Source organism: Scyliorhinus torazame, chromosome 22 (assembly GCF_047496885.1).
Source record: "Scyliorhinus torazame isolate Kashiwa2021f chromosome 22, sScyTor2.1, whole genome shotgun sequence".
Lineage (NCBI taxonomy): Eukaryota > Metazoa > Chordata > Chondrichthyes > Carcharhiniformes > Scyliorhinidae > Scyliorhinus > Scyliorhinus torazame.
This window is the reverse complement of record NC_092728.1, coordinates 107,549,207-107,568,658: the sequence shown is the minus strand read 5'-3', so window position 1 is coordinate 107,568,658 and position 19,452 is coordinate 107,549,207. Positions and strand designations below refer to the sequence as shown.

Genomic DNA, 19,452 nt, shown 5'->3' with positions numbered 1-19,452 from the left:
ATTAATTTTATTTCCCTTCACACTTGAATGGATCTCAAGTACTCTGCTGGGAAACAGACCGCAATGTTTATAAAATTTTGGCTATGATTGACCGCTCTTGACCACATCAAAAGCAGTAAAGTGCTTTTCTTTGAGCAGAAAGCACCATGTATGAGTCCTCAGATACTGAAGTAGTCCATGACTGCATGCAGTAAAACCTGGACAACATTCAAACTTGGGCTGATAAGCGTTAAGTAATAGTTGCACCACGTAAATGTCAGGTAATGACCATATGAACATACAAATGTATGAAATCTGTCCAGACCCCTCGGGATTTTGAACACTTCAGTCTGTGCGGAGTCTGCACATCCTATCGTGTGTACGTGGGTTTCCTCCGGGTGCTCCGGTTTCCTCCCACAGTCCAAAGATGTGCAGGTTAGGTGGATTGGCCATGATAAATTGCCCTTAGTGTCCAAAATTGCCCTTAGTGTTGGCTGGGGTTATGGGGATAGGGTGGAGGTGTTGACCTTGGGTAGGGTGCTCTTTCCAAGAGCCGGTGCAGACTTGATGGGCCGAATGGCCTCCTTCTGCACTGTAAATTCTATGAAATTGCCTCTCAATCTATCTCCCAAAGTTTCTCATTCCTGGAACCATTCTCGGGAATCTTCTCCACACCCTCTCACATCCGTCCAAAAGTGCGGCGTCCCGAACTGGATACAATACTCCAGCTGAGATAGAAATAACAGACTTGTACAAATTCAACATCACCTCCTCGCTCTTGTACTTTATACCTTTATTCATAAAGCCCAGGGTACTGTTTGCTTTATTAACCATTCCCTCAAGCTGCCCTGCCACCTTCAATGATTGAAGCACAAAAACACCCAGGTTCCTCTGCCCCTGCACCCCCTTAAGAATTTTACACCTTATTTTGTATTTTCTCTCCGCATTCTTCCTACCAAAATGCAACACCTCACAACTTCTCCACATTGAACTTCATCTGCCACCTCTCTGCCCACTCCAACAACTTATCTGTGACCGTTGGAAGTTCTACACTGTCCTCCTCACAGTTTACAATACTTCAAACATAGAAATGTAGAGAATAGAAGCAGGAGGAGGCCATTCGGCCCTTCCAGCCTGCTCTCCATTCATTGTGATCATGGCTGATCATCAATTTCAATACCCTGATCCCCCCCCCCCCATATCCCTTAATCCCTTTCCCCAAGAGCTGTATCAAATTCCTTCCTGAAATTTCACAATGTTTTGGCCTCAGCTACTTTCTGTGGGAGTGAATTCCACAGATTCCCCGCTCTCTGTGTGAAGAAATTTCCCCTTACCTCAGTCATAAAAGGTTTACCCCTTATCCTCAGACTGTGACCCCTAGTTCTGGACTCCCCCACCCGACAGGAAACAAAAAGGTGGAATAAGTGGATCTTTTTCTGATTAGCAGGCGTTGACTAGTGGGGTACCACAGGGATCTGTGCCAGGATCTCAACTGTTTACATTATATATTAATGATTTGGACACGGAAACTAAATATATTATCTCCAAAATTTAGTCGCTGGTGTCATGTGAGAGCACCTTTAAGAAATGGGTGTTTATTACTGCAGTGATGTCAGAGAGTGGGTGGAGCTGGGCTGTCTGTCAGCTTTTTACTTTCGTTTTAGGCTGTTTGCTGCAGCGTGTGTTTTAGTTTTGTTTTCAGAGCTGGATAGCTGCAGTCACAGCCAGAAGGTGTATGAATCTCTCTCTGTAATCTAAAGACAGGGGGCGAAATTCTCCCCCAACGGCGGGATGCCCGCCGACTGGCGCCAAAGCCGGCGCAAATCAGACGGGCATCGCGCCGGCAAAAAGGTGCGGAAGTCTCCGCATCTTTGGGGGCCGAGCCCCAACATTGAGGGGCTAGGCCGACGCCGGAGGGATTTCCGCCCCGCCAGCTGGCGGAAATGGCGTTTGTTGCCCCGCCAGCTGGCGCGGAAATGCGGCGCATGCGCGGGAGCGTCAGCGGCCGCCGACAGTTTCCCGCGCATGCGCAGTGGGGAGAGTCTCTTCCGCCTCCGCCATGGTGGAGGCCGTGGCGGTGGCGGAAGGGAAAGAGTGCCCCCACGGCACAGGCCCGCCCGCGGATCGGTGGGCCCCGATCGCGGGCCAGGCCACCGTGGGGGCACCCCCCGGGGTCAGATCGCCCCGCGCCCCCCCCCAGGACCCCGGAGCCCGCCCACGCTGCCTGGTCCCGCCGGTAAATACCAGGTTTGATTTACGTCGGCGGGACAGGCAATTCCTGGGCGGGACTTCGGCCCATCCGGGCCGGAGAATCCAGCGGGGGGTCCCGCCAACCGGCGCGGCTGGATTCCCGCCCCCGCCCAATCTCCGGGAGCGGAGACTTCGGCGGGGGCGGGGGCGGGATTCACGGCGGCCAACGGCCATTCTCCGACCCGGCGGGGGGTCGGAGAATGACGCCCTATAAATCGATCCTGGTGATTTAAAACTAATAACAGTAGTGACTTTAACCTGATGTGCTTCTGGGAAAAGGTGTTTTAAGTCTTATGGATGTTAAAAGGAAAGCTTAAAGGATTACTTAGTGTTGTATTCTTTGGGGGTTGTATTTGAATTGATGGTTGCTAAGATGTTCACTGTATGTTTTAAAAAGGTTAACTTGAGTTCATAGAATAAACATTGTTTTGTTTTAAAAAATACTTTTCCATTTCTGCTGTACCACACCTGTAGAGTGGGCCGTGTGCTCCCCATTCCACAATCTGGGTCGGGTGAACTCCATGAGACACTTTGGGGTTCTCTGAACCCTGGCCCATAACACTGGGTTTATCTTTACATCCTTTTTTTGAACAAGGGTGTAATGTTTACAATTCTCTATTCCTCTGGGACCATCCCTGAGTCTAAAGAAAACTGAAAAATGATGGCCGGTGCCTCTGAAATTTCCATTCTCACTTCCCTCAGTATCCTTGGGTGTTTCTCATCTGATCCTGGTGCCTTGCCAGCTTTAAGTGCGGACAGCATCTCCAAAAACTCCTCCTTATCAATTTTAGACACATCTAGTATTAGAATTCCTCCTCGGTCACCATGTCCTGGGTAGATCTTCTCCCGTGCAGCTGTTTAAAACTTAGTTAGGCCACACTTGGAGTATAGTGTTCAATTCTGGTCGCCACACTACCAGAAGGATGTGGAGGCTTTAGAGAGGGTGCAGAAGAGATTTACCAGGATGTTGCCTGGTATGGAGGGCATTAGCTATGAGGAGCGGTTGAATAAACTCGGTTTGTTCTCGCTGGAACGAAGGAGGTTGAGGGGCGACCTGATAGAGGTCTACAAAATTATGAGGGGCATAGATAGAGTGGATAGTCAGAGGCTTTACCCCAGGGTAGAGGGGTCAATTACTAGGGGGCATAGATTTAAGGTGCGAGGGGCAAGGTTTAGAGTAGATGTACGAGGTAAGATTTTACACAGAGGGTAGTGGGTGCCTGGAACTCGCTACCGGAGGAGGTGGTGGAAGCAGGGACGATAGTGACATTTAAGGGGCATCTTGATAAATACATGAATAGGATGGGAATAGAGGGATACGGACCCAGGAAGTGTAGAAGATTTTAGTTCAGACGGGTAGCATGGTCGGTGCAGGCTTGGAGGGCCGAAGGGCCTGTTCCTGTGCTATACTTTTCTTTGTTCTTTATCCTTGGTAAAGTCAGGTGCTAAGTATTCACTTAATACCTCAGCCAAGCTCTCTGTGTAAATCCTCATTTTGGTCACTAATCGGCCCCATTCTCCCCTTTACTATTTCGGAGCCTACAGAATACCTTGGGGATTCCATTTCATCTTCGCTGCCAGTATCATTGAACATAGAACATTACAGCGCAGTACAGGCCCTTCGGCCCTCGATGTTGCGCCGACCTGTGAAACCACTCTAAAGCCCATCTACACTATTCCCTTATCGTCCATATGTCTATCCAATGACCATTTGAATACCCTTAGTGTTGGCGAGTCCACTACTGTTGCAGGCAGGGCATTCCACGCCCTTACTACTCTCTGAGTAAAGAACCTACCTCTGACATCTGTCTTATATCTATCTCCCCTCAATTTAAAGCTATGTCCCCTCGTGCTAGACATCACCATCCGAGGAAAAAGGCTCTCACTGTCCACCCTATCCAATCCTCTGATCATCTTGTATGCCTCAATTAAGTCACCTCTTAACCTTCTTCTGTCTAATGAAAACAGCCTTAAGTCCCTCAGCCTTTCCTCATAAGATCTTCCCTCCATACCAGGCAACATTCTGGTAAATCTCCTCTGCACCCTTTCCAATGCTTCCACATCCTTCCTATAATGCGGCGACCAGAATAGTACAGCACAGAACAGGCCCTTCGGCCCTCGATGTTGTGCCGAGCATTGTCCGAAACCAAGATCAAGCTATCCCACTCCCTGTCATTCTGGTGTGCTCCATGTGCCTATCCAATAACCGCTTGAAAGTTCCTAAAGTGTCCGACTCCACTATCACAACAGGCAGTCCATTCCACACCCTAACCACTCTCTGAGTAAAGAACCTACCTCGGACATCCCTCCTATATCTCCCACCCTGAATCTTATAGTTATGCTCCTTTGTAACAGCTACATCCACACGAGGAAATAGTCTCTGAACGTCCACTCTATCTATCCCCCTCATCATCTTATAAACCTCTATTAAGTCGCCTCTCATCCTCCTCCGCTCCAAATAGAAAATCCCTAGCTCCCTCAACCTCTCCTCATAAGACCTATCCTGCAAACTAGGCAGTGTCCTGGTAAATCTCCTTTGCACCCTTTCCAATGCTTCCACATCCTTCCTATAGTGAGGTGACCTGAACTGCACACAATGCTCCAAATGTGGTCTCACCAGGGTCCCCCGCGGCTCTTAAACTCAAGCCCCCTGTTAATAAACGGTAACACATTGATGCACGATCAATTGCACAGAGACGAGAATTGAATACAACTGAGGCTTTATTACTCTAAGATGTGTGGCCTCCTACAGCTGGTGAAATGGCTGCTGCATAGGGAGCACACATATTTATACTCCACCTACTGGGCGGAGCCAGCAGGCAGGGACTAACCCCATACCTGTAATACAGGGTCTTACCACACATCTAATATATACAACAGTGGTGATTACCACACACTTCTTCACGGCTCTATCCACTTGAGTGGCAACCTTCAGAGATCTGTGGACATGAACCCCAAGATCTCTCTGTTCCTCCACATTCCTCAGAACCCTGCCGTTGACCCTGTAATCCGCATTCAAATTTTTTCTACCAAAATGAATCATCTCGCACTTATCAGGGTTAAACTCCATCTGCCATTTTTTGGCCCAGCTCTGCATCCTATCAATGTCTCTTTGCAGCCTACAACAGCCCTCCACCTCATCCACTACTCCACCAATCTTGGTGTCATCAGCAAATTTACTGACCCACCCTTCAGCCCCCTCCTCCAAGTCATTGATAAAAATCACAAATAGCGGAGGTCCCAGCACTGATCCCTGTGGTACACCGCTGGTAACTGGGCTCCAGTCTGAAAATGTTCCATCCACCACCACCCTCTGTCTTCTAGGTGATAACCAGTTACTTATCCAATTGGCCAAATTTCCCTCTATCCCACACCTCCTTACTAAAATCCATGTATACAACATCAACTGCTCTACCTTCATCTACACACTTAGTTACCTCCTCAAAGAATTCAATCAAATTTGTGAGGCAAGACTTACCCTTCACAAATTCGTGTTGACTATCCCGGATTAAGCTGCATCTTTCCAAATGGTCATAAATCCTATCCTTCAGGACCTTTTCCATTAACTTACCGACCACCGAAGTAAGACTAACTGGCCTATAATTACCAGGGTCATTCCTATTCCCTTTCTTGAACAGAGGAACAAGATTCGCCACTCTCCAATCCTCTGGCACTATCCCTGTGGCAGTGAGGACCCAAAGATCAAAGGCAATGGCTCTGCAATCTCATCCCTTGCCTCCCAAAAAATCCTTGGATATATCCCATTTGGCCCAGGGGACTTATCGACCCTAAGGTTTTTCAAAATTGCTAATACATCCTTACTCAGAACATCTACCTCCTCCAGCCTACCCGCCTGTATCACACTCTCATCCTCAAAAACATGGCCCCTCTCATAGTTTACATAGAAGTTACATTGCAGAAGGAGGCCATTCGGCCCATCGAGTCTGCACCGGCTCTTGGAAAGAGCACCCTACCCAAGCCCACACCTCCACCCTATCCCCATAACCCAGTAATCTCACCCAACACTAAGGGCAATTTTGGACACTAAGGGTAATTTAGCATGGCCAATCCACCCAACCTGCACATCTTTGGACTGTGGGAGGAAACCGGAGCACCCGGAGGAAACCCACGCACACACGGGGAGAACGTGCAGACCGTCCGCACAGTCAGTATCCCAAGCCGGGAATCGAACCTGGGACCCTGGAGCTGTGAAGCAAGTGTGCTAACCACTATGCTACCGCGCTGTCCTTGGTGAACACTGAAGAAAAGTATTCATTCAACGCCTCTCCTATTTCTTCTGACTCCACGCACAAGTTCCTACTACTGTCCTTGACCGGCCCTAACCTCACCCTGGTCATTCTTTTATTTTTCACATAAGAGTAAAAAGCCTTGGGATTTTCCTTGATCCGACCCGCCAAGGACTTCTCATGCCCCCTCCTAGCTCTCCCAAGCCCTTTTGTCAGCTCATTCCTTGCTAACTTGTAACCCTCAAGCGACCCAACTGAACCTTGTTTTCTCATCCTTACATACGCTTCCTTTTTCCTCTTGACAAGACATTCAACCTCTTTTGTGAACCATGGTTCCCTCACACGGCCATTTCCTCCCTGCCTGACAGGGACATACCTATCAAGGACACGCAGTATTTGTTCCTTGAACAAGCTCCACTTTTCATTTGTGCCTTTCCCTGACAGTTTCTGTTCCCATCTTATGCTCCCTAATTCTTGCCTAATTGCATCATAATTACCCCTCCCCCAAATATAAACCTTGCCCTGCCGTATGGCCCTATCCCCTCCACTGCAATAGTGAAAGACACCGAATTGTGGTCACTATCTCCAAAGTGCTGTCCTACAAGCAAATCTAACACTTAGCCCGGTTCATTACCCAGTACCAAATCCAATGTGGCCCCCCCTCTTGTCGGCCTATCCACATATTGTGTGAGGAAAGCCTCCTGCACACACTGTACAAAAACTGCCCCATCCAAACTGTTCGACCTATAGAGGTTCCAATCAATTTTTGGAAAGTTAAAGTCACCCATGACAACTACCCGGAGACCTCCACACCTATCCATAATCTGTTTTGCAATTTCTTCCTCCACATCTCTATTACTATTTGGGGGCCTATAGAAAACTCCTAACAATGTGGCCGCTCCTTTCCTATTTCTAACTTCGGCCCATATTACCTCAGTAGGCAGATCCCCTTCGAACTGCCTTTCTGTAGCCGTTAAACTATCCTTGATTAACAATGCAACTCCTCCACCTCTTTTACCACCTTCCCTACTCTTACTGAAACATCTATACCCCGGAACTTCCAACAACCATTCCTGTCCCTGTTCTAACCATGTCTCTGTAATGGCCACAACATCGTAGTCCCAAGTACCAATCCACGCTCCAAGTTCGCCTACCTTATTCCTGATGCTCCTTGCATTGAAATAGACACACTTCAACCCACCTTTCTGACTGCCGGTACACTCCTGCGACCTTGATACCCTCCTCAGTACCTCACTACTCTCAACACTGGCTTCTGGACTACAGCTCGTTTTCCCAGCCCCCTGACAAATTAGTTTAAACCCCCCCCCCCGAAGAGCCATAGCGAATTTCCCTCCCAGGATATTGATGCCCCTCTGGTTCAGGTGCAAACCGTCCTGTCTGTACAGGTTCCACCTTCCCCAGAATGTGCTCCAATTATCCACTCCTACACCATCCCTGCAGCCACGTGTTTATCTGCACTCTCTCCCTGTTCCTCACCTCACTAGCACGTGGCACCGGCAACAAACCAGAGATGACAATATGGTTTGTCCTGGCTCTCAGCTTCCAACCTAGCTCCCTAAATTCCTGTTTTAATCTTCTCTTACCTATGTCATTGGTACTGATGTGCACCACGACTTGTGACTGTTCCCCCTCTCCCTTAAGGATTCTGAAAACACGGTCCGAGACGTCACGGACCCTGGCACCCGGGAGGCAACATACGATCCGTGAGTCTCTTTCATTGCCACAGAACCGTCTATCTGCCCCTCTAACTATCGAGTCACCAATAACTATTGCTCTCCTGCTCCCCCTCCTTCCCTTCTGAGCCACAGGGACGGACTCAGTGCTGGAGATCCGTTCACCGTGACTTACCCCTGTGGTCGTTCCCCCTCAACAGTATCCAAAGCGGGATACTTGTTACTAAGGGGAACGACCACAGGGGATCCCTGTACTGACTGCTTCCTCCCAGCCCCTCTCACTGTCACCCATCTATCTTTATTCTTCGGAGTAACTACATCCCTGAAGCTTCTATCTATGACCACCCCTGCCTCCCGAATGGTCCGAAGTTCATCCAGATCCAGTTCCCTAATGCGGTTTCTGAGGAGCTGGAGATGGGTGCACTTCCCACAGATGAAATCAGCAGGGACACTGACGGCGTCCCTCACCTCAAACATTCTGCAGGAGGAACATTGCACTACCTTCCCTGCCATCCCCTCTAGATAAAACAAGAAAAAGAAAGAAAGAGCTTACCTGTTATTCACTCTACCCCTTAGTTTAAAGGAGGTGGAAGGGTGGGGGACACTACAAGTGTAGTGTCTAGGGTTTAGGAACCGCCCAACTTAAATACAGGTAAAAATAAAACACTTAACCAGCAACCACTGCGCCCCGCACGAGAACAGCAATCAGCTGTTATCGTCCTGCGCAAACAATTTAAATCTTACCCAGAAGTCACTCTGTCCTCACTCCGACCGGATTCAGCTGGAAACTCCCAACAGTAAGTTTTTTAAAAATTTACTCCCCTTCTCAGCAAGCACTCACTCAGCAACCACTGCGCCCCGCACGATAACACCTCAGGGAAAAGAAAAACTACTTACCAGTCACCAGCAAATCACTTACCTGCTGGCTGTGACATCACGGTTCAACTTCTTTCTACTTCGACCTGCCCTCGAGTCTCCCTCTTGATCTTTTCTCAGCTGGGATCATGACAGTGATTGTTTTTTTTTGGTTAGAGGAGGAGGTAGGGAGGGAAACACTGAAGAAATATCCCTTCATACTCGCTCTTTGCCTCTCTTATTTTCTTCTTCACCGCCCTTCTGAACCTTTGGCTAAGTTATGGCTAGGTTACACTTTAAATAAATAATAAATTATAAATGTATTCATAATTTAATAAAATCAATGATTAGATTGAAGTCTGACAGATGTTTAATCTACAAGGGAATCTGGGATAATGGAAATGAAATTGAGGTAATAAACACATTAACCATCATTTGATTGGATGGTGTGACAGGATCGAAGGGCTGAATGGTCCTCAGTCCTATATTCCGGTGACTTCCCATTTTCTGGAGTCACTGAGTCAGCTCATTCCAGGGATAATATTCTCCAATCGGTCCAGCCGCAGTGTGACAGCTGCTTGATAATCCTTATTCCCATCTTTCTCTCATTCTGTGAAGATCCTGGAGGAGAAGGAGGTGTTTGAGCTTCAGTGCATGACTTTGCAGAAGGAATCCCAGATGTACAGAGATCGCATTGAGTCAACTCTGCAGCAAATGCAGGAAGTGGCGATAGAGAGAGATCAGGTAACTGGAAAAAGCCAGTGAGGTTTGAACGGTAATAATAATTGTAATGATCTTGCTCCATCATCAGCAGACAGTTAAATATAATGATAGAATTGGCAGTGTTCCTGTCAACTGCACCCTGGGATTATTATTCTGCATTATAACAGTTCCCATGATGCGTTCCTGCAGAGGGATGTGTGATTATGTCTGAATCCTCTCTGACCCACAGACTGGCCATTATTGAGAGAGGACATGGGTGAGATTCTCCATTGGCCGACTCCGGAATCGGGAAACGCGATTGGGCGGAGAATCGGTTCCAATGCCAAAATCCCGGCTGGTGTCGGTTTCACGTCAAATTGCAATTCTCTGCCGCCTCGACAACGGCGTCAATGTGTTCCGGAACGCACGTGCAGTAAACACCCATGACATATCATTCGCGGGCACGACCCGGTATTCCCGGGGTCTCCGTGATTCTCCGCCTCCGATGGGCCGAGTTCCCGGCGGCTCACTTCAGGGGCGGAATTCTCCCCCAACGGCGCGATGTCCGCCGGCTGGCGCCAAAAACGGCGGCAATCAGACGGGCATCGCGCCGGCCCAAAGGTGCGGAATGCTCCGCATCTTTGGGGGCCGAGCCCCGACATTGAGGGGCTAGGCCGGCGCCGGAGGGATTTCCGCCCCGCCAGCTGGCGGAAATGGCGTTTGGTGCCCCGCCAGCTGGCGCGGAAATGCGGCGCATGCGCGGGAGCGTCAGCGGCCGCTGTCAGTTTCCCGCGCATGCGCAGTGGGGAGAGTCTCTTCCGCCTCCGCCATGGTGGAGACCGTGGCGGAGGCGGAAGGGAAAGAGTGCCCCCACGGCACAGGCACGCCCGCGGATCGGTGGGCCCCGATCGCGGGCCAGGCCACCGTGGGGGCACCCCCCGGGGCCAGATCGCCCCGCGCCCCCCCCAGGACCCGGAGCCCGCCCACACCGCCTGGTCCCGCCGGTAAATACCAGCTTTGATTTACGCCGGCGGGACAGGCAATTTCTGGGCGGGACTTCGGCCCATCCGGGCCGGAGAATCGAGCGGGGGGTCCCGCCAACCGGCGCGGCCCGATTCCCGCCCCCGCCGAATCTCCGGTACCGGAGACTTCGGCGGGGACGGGGGCGGGATTCACAGCGGCCAACGGCCATTCTCCGACCCGGCGGGGGGTCGGAGAATGACGCCCCTGCTTTGAAAAGTCATGAATCCGGTGCGGCGGCTGCTGAGGGAGAGAGAGGGGGTAGGGAAAGTGTCCAGCGTCTCCTCAGTGCGCTGACAGCTGTGCCATTGGCCAGGGGGCTTCTGGCAGGGCCGGGGGGAGTAGTGGGGGCTGACGCGGAGGTGGGCTGTGGGATGGGGTTGGGGTGGACGGGCACGGAACACCATTGCCGCAGCCGGCAAGGCACCAATGCAGCTGCGAACACGCTAACAGCCCACTGTGAACTCAGGGCCACGGGTCGTATAGGTGTCGTCGTCCCCCCCCCACCCAGGGCACACCCCCCCTGGGGAGTGTAATACGTGTGGGGGGTGTAATGCGTGTGGGGGGTGTAATGCGTGTGGGGGGGTGATGCGTGTGGGGGGTGTGATGCATGTGGGGGTGTGATGCGTGTGGGGGGGGTGATGCATGTGGGGGTGTGATGCGTGTGGGGGGTGTGATGCGTGTGATGCGTGTGGGGGGTGTGATGCGTGTGGGGGGTGTAATGCGTGTGGGGGGGTGATGCGTGTGGGGGGTGTGATGCATGTGGGGGTGTGATGCGTGTGGGGGGTGTGATGCGTGTGGGGGGTGTAATGCGTGTGGGGGGGTGATGCGTGTGGGGGGTGTGATGCATGTGGGGGTGTGATGCGTGTGGGGGGTGTGATGCATGTGGGGGTGTGATGCGTGTGGGGGGTGTGATGCGTGTGATGCGTGTGGGGGGTGTGATGCGTGTGGGGGGTGTAATGCGTGTGGGGGGTGTAATGCGTGGGGGGGCTGTAATGCGTGTGGGGGGGTGATGCGTGTGGGGGGTGTGATGCATGTGGGGGGTGTAATGCGTGTGGGAGGTGGAATGCGTGTGGGGGGGTGATGCGTGTGGGGGGGTGTGATGCATGTGGGGGTGTGATGCGTGTGGGGGGTGTGATGCGTGTGGGGGGTGTGATGCATGTGGGGGTGTGATGCGTGTGGGGGGTGTGATGCGTGTGGGGAGTGCGATGCGTGTGGGGGGGTTATGCGTGTGGGGGGTGTGATGCGTGTGGGGGTGTGATGCGTGTGGGGGGTGTGATGCGTGTGGGGGGTGTGATGCGTGTGGGGGTGTGATGCGTGTGGGGGGTGTGATGCGTGTGCGGGGTGTGATGCGTGTGGGGGGTGTGATGCGTGTGGGGAGTGCGATGCGTGTGGGGGGTGCGATGCGTGTGGGGGGTGTGATGCGTGTGGGGTGTGATGCGTGTGGGGGGTGATGCGTGTGGGGGGTGATGCGTGTGGGGGGTGATGCGTGTGGGGGGTGTGATGCGTGTGGCGGGTGCGATGCGTGTGGGGTGCGTGATGCGTGTGGGGGGGTGTGATGCATGTGGGGAGTGTGATGCGTGTGGGGGGTGTGATGCGTGTGGGGGGTGTGATGCGTGTGGGGGTGTGATGCGTGTGGGGGTGTGATGCGTGTGGGGGGTGTAATGCGTGTGGGGGGTGTAATGCGTGTGGGGGGTGATGCGTGTGGGGTGTGTGATGCGTGTGGGGGGTGTGATGCGTGTGATGCATGTGGGGGGTGTGATGCGTGTGGGGGGTGTGATGCGTGTGGGGAGTGTAATGCGTGGGGGGGCTGTAATGCGTGTGGGGAGTGTGATGCGTGTGAGGGGTGTAATGCATGTGGGGGGTGTAATGCGTGTGGGGTGTGTAATGCGTGTGGGGGGTGTGATGCGTGTGGGGGGTGTGATGCGTGTGGGGGGGTGATGCGTGTGGGGGGTGTGATGCGTGTGGGGGTGTGATGCATGTGGGGGGTGTGATGTGTGTGGGGGGTGCGATGCGTGTGGGGAGTGCTATGCGTGTGGGGGTTGTGATGCGTGTGGGGGGTGTGATGCGTGTGGGGGTTGTAATGCGTGTGGGGGGTGTGATGCGTGTGAGGGGTGTGATGCGTGTGGGGGGGGTGATGCGTGTGGGGGGGTGATGCGTGTGGGGGGGTGATGCGTGTGGGGGGGTGATGCATGTGGGGGGTGTGATGCGTGTGGGGGGTGTGATGCGTGTGGGGGGGTGATGCGTGTGGGGGGTGTGATGCGTGTGGGGGGTGCGATGTGTGTGGGGAGTGCGAAGCGTGTGGGGGTTGTGATGCGTGTGGGGGGTGTGATGCGTGTGGGGGTTGTGATGCGTGTGGGGGGTGTGATGCGTGTGGGGGGTGTGATGCGTGTGGGGGGTGTGATGCGTGTGGGGGGTGTGATGCGTGTGGGGGGGTGATGCGTGTGGGGGGTGTGATGCGTGTGGGGGGTGCGATGCGTGTGGGGGTTGCGATGCGTGTGGGGGGTGTGATGCGTGTGGGGAGTGTGATGCGTGTGGGGGGTGTGATGCGTGTGGGGAGTGTAATGCATGTGGGGGTGTGACGCATGTGGGGGGTGTGACGCGTGTGGGGGGTGTAACGCGTGTGGGGGGTGTAATGCGTGTGGGGGGTGTAATGCGTGTGGGGGGTGTAATGCGTGTGGGGGGTGTAATGCGTGTGGGGGGTGTGATGCGTGTGGGGGGTGTGATGCGTGTGGGGGGTGTGATGCGTGTGAGGAGTGTGATGCGTGTGTGGGGTGTGATGCGTGTGTGGGGTGTGATGCGTGTGTGGGGTGAGATGCGTGTGGGGGGTGTGATGCGTGTGGGGGGTGTGATGCGTGTGGGGGGTGTGATGCGTGTGGGGGGTGTGATGCGTGTGGGGGGTGTGATGCGTGTGGGGGGTGTGATGCGTGTGGGGGGTGTGATGCGTGTGGGGGGTGTGATGCGTGTGGGGGGTGTGATGCGTGTGGGGGGTGTGATGCGTGTGGGGGGTGTGATGCGTGTGGGGGGTGTGATGCGTGTGGGGGGTGTGATGCGTGTGGGGGGTGTGATGCGTGTGGGGGGTGTGATGCGTGTGGGGGGTGTGATGCGTGTGGGGGGTGTGATGCGTGTGGGGGGTGTGATGCGTGTGGGGGGTGTGATGCGTGTGGGGGGTGTGATGCGTGTGGGGGGTGTGATGCGTGTGGGGGGTGAGATGCGTGTGGGGGGTGTGATGCGTGTGGGGGGTGTGATGCGTGTGGGGGGTGTGATGCGTGTGGGGGGTGTGATGCGTGTGGGGGGTGTGATGCTTGTGGGGGGTGTGATGCGTGTGGGGGGTGTGATGCGTGTGGGGGGTGTGATGCGTGTGGGGGGTGTGATGCGTGTGGGGGGTGTGATGCGTGTGGGGGGTGTGATGCGTGTGGGGGGTGTGATGCGTGTGGGGGGTGTGATGCGTGTGGGGGGTGAGATGCGTGTGGGGGGTGTGATGCGTGTGGGGGGTGTGATGCGTGTGGAGGGTGTTATGTGTGTGTGCGTTAGCAGTTTGTCAGCCACCTGAGTGCCAATCGCGGACACGACAAATCCCGCACCGTTTCTCATTGGAATCGATTGTGCCCCAGGCCAGAATCGGCCCCTCAACGGTAACAGAAGCGGGCCAGGTACCACACCAGTTTTGCTGTTGAGGAAATCCATGAATCCTGCCCGGCGCCAACACTGTGCCTCTGGACCGGAAGTCCCAGCCGCATATCTGTGGAGCTTTACTCTGTATCTAACCCCGTGCTGTACCTGTCCTGGGAGTGTTTGATGGGGACAGTGTAGAGGGAGCTTTACTCTGTAACTAACCCCGTGCTGTACCTGTCCTGGGAATGTTTGATGGGGATAGTGTAGAGGGAGCTTTACTCTGTATCTAACCCTGTGCTGTACATGTCCTGGGAGTGTTTGATGGGGACAGTGTAGAGGGAGCTTTATTCTGTATCTAACCCCGTGCTGTACCTGTCCTGGGAGTGTTTGATGGGGACAGTGTAGAGGGAGCTTTACTCTGTATCTAACCCCGCGCTGTACCTGTCCTGGGAGTGTTTGATGGGGTCAGTGTAGAGGGAGCTTTACTCTGTATCTAACCCTGTGCTGTACCTGTCCTGGGAGTGTTTGATGGGGACAGTGTAGAGGGAGCTTTATTCTGTATCTAACCCCGTGCTGTACCTGTCCTGGGAGTGTTTGATGGGGACAGTGTAGAGGGAGCTTTACTCTGTATCTAACCCCGTGCTGTAGCTGTCCTGGGAGTGTTTGATGGGGACAGTGTAGAGGGAGCTTTATTCTGTATCTAACCCCGTGCTGTACCTGTCCTGGGAGTGTTTGATTAGGACAGTGTAGAGGGAGCTTTACTCTGTATCTAACTCCGTGCTGTACCTGTCCTGGGAGTGTTTCATGGGGACAGTGTAGAGGGAGCTTTACTCTGTATCTAACCCCGTGCTGTACCTGTCGTGGGAGTTTTTGATGGGGACGGTGCAGAGGGAGCTTTACTCTGCATCTAACTCCGTGCTGTACCTGTCCTGGGAGTGTTTGATGGGGACAGTGTAGAGGGATCTTTACCCTGTATCTAACCCCGTGCTGTACCTGTCCTGGGAGTGTTTGATGGCGACAGTGTAGAGGGAGCTTTACTCTGTATCTAACCCCGTGCTGTACCTGTCCTGGGAGTGTTTGATGGGGACAGTGTAGAGGAAGCTTTACTCTGTATCTAACCCCGTGCTATACATGTCCTGCGAGTGTTTGATGGGGACAGTGTAGAGGGAGCTTTACTCTGTATCTAACCCCGTGCTGTACCTGTCCTGGGAGTGTTTGATGGGGACAGTGTAGAGGGAGCTTTACTCTGTATCTAACCCCGTGCTGTACCTGTCCTGGGAGTGTTTGATGGGGACAGTGTAGAGGGAGCTTTATTCTGTATCTAACCCCGTGCTGTACCTGTCCTGGGAGTGTTTGAGGGGACAGTGTAGAGGGAGCTTTACTCTGTATCTAACCCCGTGCTGTACCTGTCCTGGGAGTGTTTGATGGGGACAGTGTAGAGGGAGCTTTATTCTGTATCTAACCCCGTGCTGTACCTGTCCTGGGAGTGTTTGATTAGGACAGTGTAGAGGGAGCTTTACTCTGTATCTAACTCCGTGCTGTACCTGTCCTGGGAGTGTTTCATGGGGACAGTGGAGAGGGAGCTTTACTCTGTATCTAACCCCGTGCTGTACCTGTCGTGGGAGTTTTTGATGGGGACGGTGCAGAGGGAGCTTTACTCTGCATCTAACTCCGTGCTGTACCTGTCCTGGGAGTGTTTGATGGGGACAGTGTAGAGGGATCTTTACCCTGTATCTAACCCCGTGCTGTACCTGTCCTGGGAGTGTTTGATGGGGACAGTGTAGAGGGAGCTTTACTCTGTATCTAACCCCGTGGTGTACCTGTCCTGGGAGTGTATGATGGGGACAGTGTAGAGGAAGCTTTACTCTGTATCTAACCCCGTGCTGTACATGTCCTGGGAGTGTTTGATGGGGTCAGTGTAGAGGGAGCTTTACTCTGTATCTAACCCCGTGCTGTACCTGTCCTGGGAGTGTTTGATGGGGACAGTGTAGAGGGAGCTTTACTCTGTATCCAACCCCGTGCTGTACCTGTCCTGGGAGTGTTTGATGGGGACAGTGTAGAGGGAGCTTTATTATGTATCGAACCCCGTGCTGTACCTGTCCTGGGAGTGTTTGATGGGGACAGTGTAGAGGAAGCTTTACTCTGTATCTAACCCCGTGCTATACATGTCCTGCGAGTGTTTGATGGGGACAGTGTAGAGGGAGCTTTACTCTGTATCTAACCCGGTGCTGTACCTGTCCTGGGAGTGTTTGATGGGGACAGTGTAGAGGGAGCTTTACTCTGTATCTAACCCCGTGCTGTACCTGTCCTGGGAGTGTTTGATGGGGACAGTGTAGAGGGAGCTTTATTCTGTATCTAACCCCGTGCTGTACCTGTCCTGGGAGTGTTTGATGGGGACAGTGTAGAGGGAGCTTTACTCTGTATCTAACCCCGTGCTGTACCTGTCCTGGGAGTGTTTGATGGGGACAGTGTAGAGGGAGCTTTATTCTGTATCTATCCCCGTGCTGTACCTGTCCTGGGAGTGTTTAATTAGGACAGTGTAGAGGGAGCTTTACTCTGTATCTAACTCCGTGCTGTACCTGTCCTGGGAGTGTTTCATGGGGACAGTGTAGAGGGAGCTTTACTCTGTATCTAACCCCGTGCTGTACCTGTCGTGGGAGTTTTTGATGGGGACGGTGCAGAGGGAGCTTTACTCTGCATCTAACTCCGTGCTGTACCTGTCCTGGGAGTGTTTGATGGGGACAGTGTAGAGGGATCTTTACCCTGTATCTAACCCCGTGCTGTACCTGTCCTGGGAGTGTTTGATGGCGACAGTGTAGAGGGAGCTTTACTCTGTATCTAACCCCGTGCTGTACCTGTCCTGGGAGTGTTTGATGGGGACAGTGTAGAGGGAGCTTTACTCTGTATCTAACCCCGCGCTGTACCTGTCCTGGGAGTGTTTGATGGGGTCAGTGTAGAGGGAGCTTTACTCTGTATCTAACCCTGTGCTGTACCTGTCCTGGGAGTATTTGATGGCGACAGTGTAGAGGGAGCTTTATTCTGTATCTAACCCCGTGCTGTACCTGTCCTGGGAGTGTTTGATGGGGTCAGTGTAGAGGGAGCTTTACTCTGTATCTAACCCCGTGCTGTACCTGTCCTGGGAGTGTTTGATGCGGACAATGTAGAGGGAGCTTTACTCTGTATCCAACCCCGTGCTGTGCCTGTCCTGGGAGTGTTTGATGGGGACAGTGTAGAGGGAGCTTTATTATGTATCGAACCCCGTGCTGTACCTGTCCTGGGAGTGTTTGATGGGGACAGTGTAGAGGAAGCTTTACTCTGTATCTAACCCCGTGCTATTCATGTCCTGCGAGTGTTTGATGGGGACAGTGTAGAGGGAGCTTTACTCTGTATCTAACCCCGTGCTGTACCTGTCCTGGGAGTGTTTGATGGGGACAGTGTAGAGGGAGCTTTACTCTGTATCTAACCCCGTGCTGTACCTGTCCTGGGAGTGTTTGATGGGGACAGTGTAGAGGGAGCTTTATTCTGTATCTAACCCGTGCTGTACCTGTCCTGGGAGTGTTTGATGGGGACAGTGTAGAGGGAGCTTTACTCTGTATCTAACCCCGTGCTGTACCTGTCCTGGGAGTGTTTGATGGGGACAGTGTAGAGGGAGCTTTATTCTGTATCTAACCCCGTGCTGTACCTGTCCTGGGAGTGTTTGATTAGGACAGTGTAGAGGGAGCTTTACTCTGTATCTAACTCCGTGCTGTACCTGTCCTGGGAGTGTTTCATGGGGACAGTGTAGAGGGAGCTTTACTCTGTATCTAACCCCGTGCTGTACCTGTCGTGGGAGTTTTTGATGGGGACGGTGCAGAGGGAGCTTTACTCTGCATCTAACTCCGTGCTGTACCTGTCCTGGGAGTGTGTGATGGGGACAGTGTAGAGGGATCTTTACCCTGTATCTAACCCCGTGCTGTACCTGTCCTGGGAGTGTTTGATGGGGACAGTGTAGAGGGAGCTTTACTCTGTATCTAACCCCGTGGTGTACCTGTCCTGGGAGTGTTTGATGGGGACTGTGTAGAGGGAGCTTTACTCTGTATCTAACCCCGTGCTGTACCTGTCCTGGGAGTGTTTGATGGGGACAGTGCAGAGGGAGCTTTACTCTGTATCTAACCCCATGCTGTACCGGTCCACGGAGTGTTTGATGGGGACAGTGTAGAGGGGGCTTTACTCTGTATCTAACCCCGTCCTGTACCTGTCCTGGGAGTGTTTGATGGGGACAGTGTAGAGGAAGCTTTACTCTGTATCTAACCCCGTGCTATACATGTCCTGCGAGTGTTGATGGGGACAGTGTAGAGGGAGCTTTACTCTGTATCTAATCCCGTGCTGTACCTGTCCTGGGAGTGTTTGATGGGGACAGTGTAGAGGGAGCTTTACTCTGTATCTAACCCCGTGCTGTACCTGTCCTGGGAGTGTTTGATGGGGACAGTGTAGAGGGAGCTTTATTCTCTATCTAACCCCGTGCTGTACCTGTCCTGGGAGTGTTTGACGGGGACAGTGTAGAGGGAGCTTTACTCTGTATCTAACCCCGTGCTGTACCTGTCCTGGGAGTGTTTGATGGGGACAGTGTAGAGGGAGCTTTAGTCTGTATCTAACCCCGTGCTGTACCTGTCCTGGGAGTGTTTGATTAGGAGAGTGTAGAGGGAGCTTTACTCTGTATCTAACTCCGTGCTTTACCTGTCCTGGGAGTGTTTCATGGGGACAGTGTAGAGGGAGCTTTACTCTGTATCTAACCCCGTGCTGTACCTGTCGTGGGAGTTTTTGATGGGGACCGTGCAGAGGGAGCTTTACTCTGCATCTAACTCCGTGCTGTACCTGTCCTGGGAGTGTTTGATGGGGACAGTGTAGAGGGATCTTTACCCTGTATCTAACCCCGTGCTGTACCTGTCCTGGGAGTGTTTGATGGGGACAGTGTAGAGGGAGCTTTACTCTGTATCTAACCCCGTGGTGTACCTGTCCTGGGAGTGTTTGATGGGGACAGTGTAGAGGGAGCTTTACTCTGTATCTAACCCCGTGCTGTACCTGTCCTGGGAGTGTTTGATGGGGACAGT

The 19,452-nt window shown here is 52.9% G+C and overlaps 1 protein-coding gene across 3 annotated transcripts in view; it reads left to right on the top strand.

Annotated features, from left to right (window-relative positions):
- card9 (caspase recruitment domain family, member 9) overlaps window positions 1–19,452 on the top strand; it is an 83,872-nt gene that overhangs the window by 25,702 nt on the left and 38,718 nt on the right. For all 3 annotated transcript variants that reach the window (XM_072488876.1, XM_072488874.1, XM_072488875.1), the window contains exon 7: window positions 9,644–9,769. In XM_072488876.1, coding sequence (XP_072344977.1) covers window positions 9,644–9,769 — 126 coding nt within the window. The remainder of the gene's footprint in view (window positions 1–9,643; window positions 9,770–19,452) is intronic.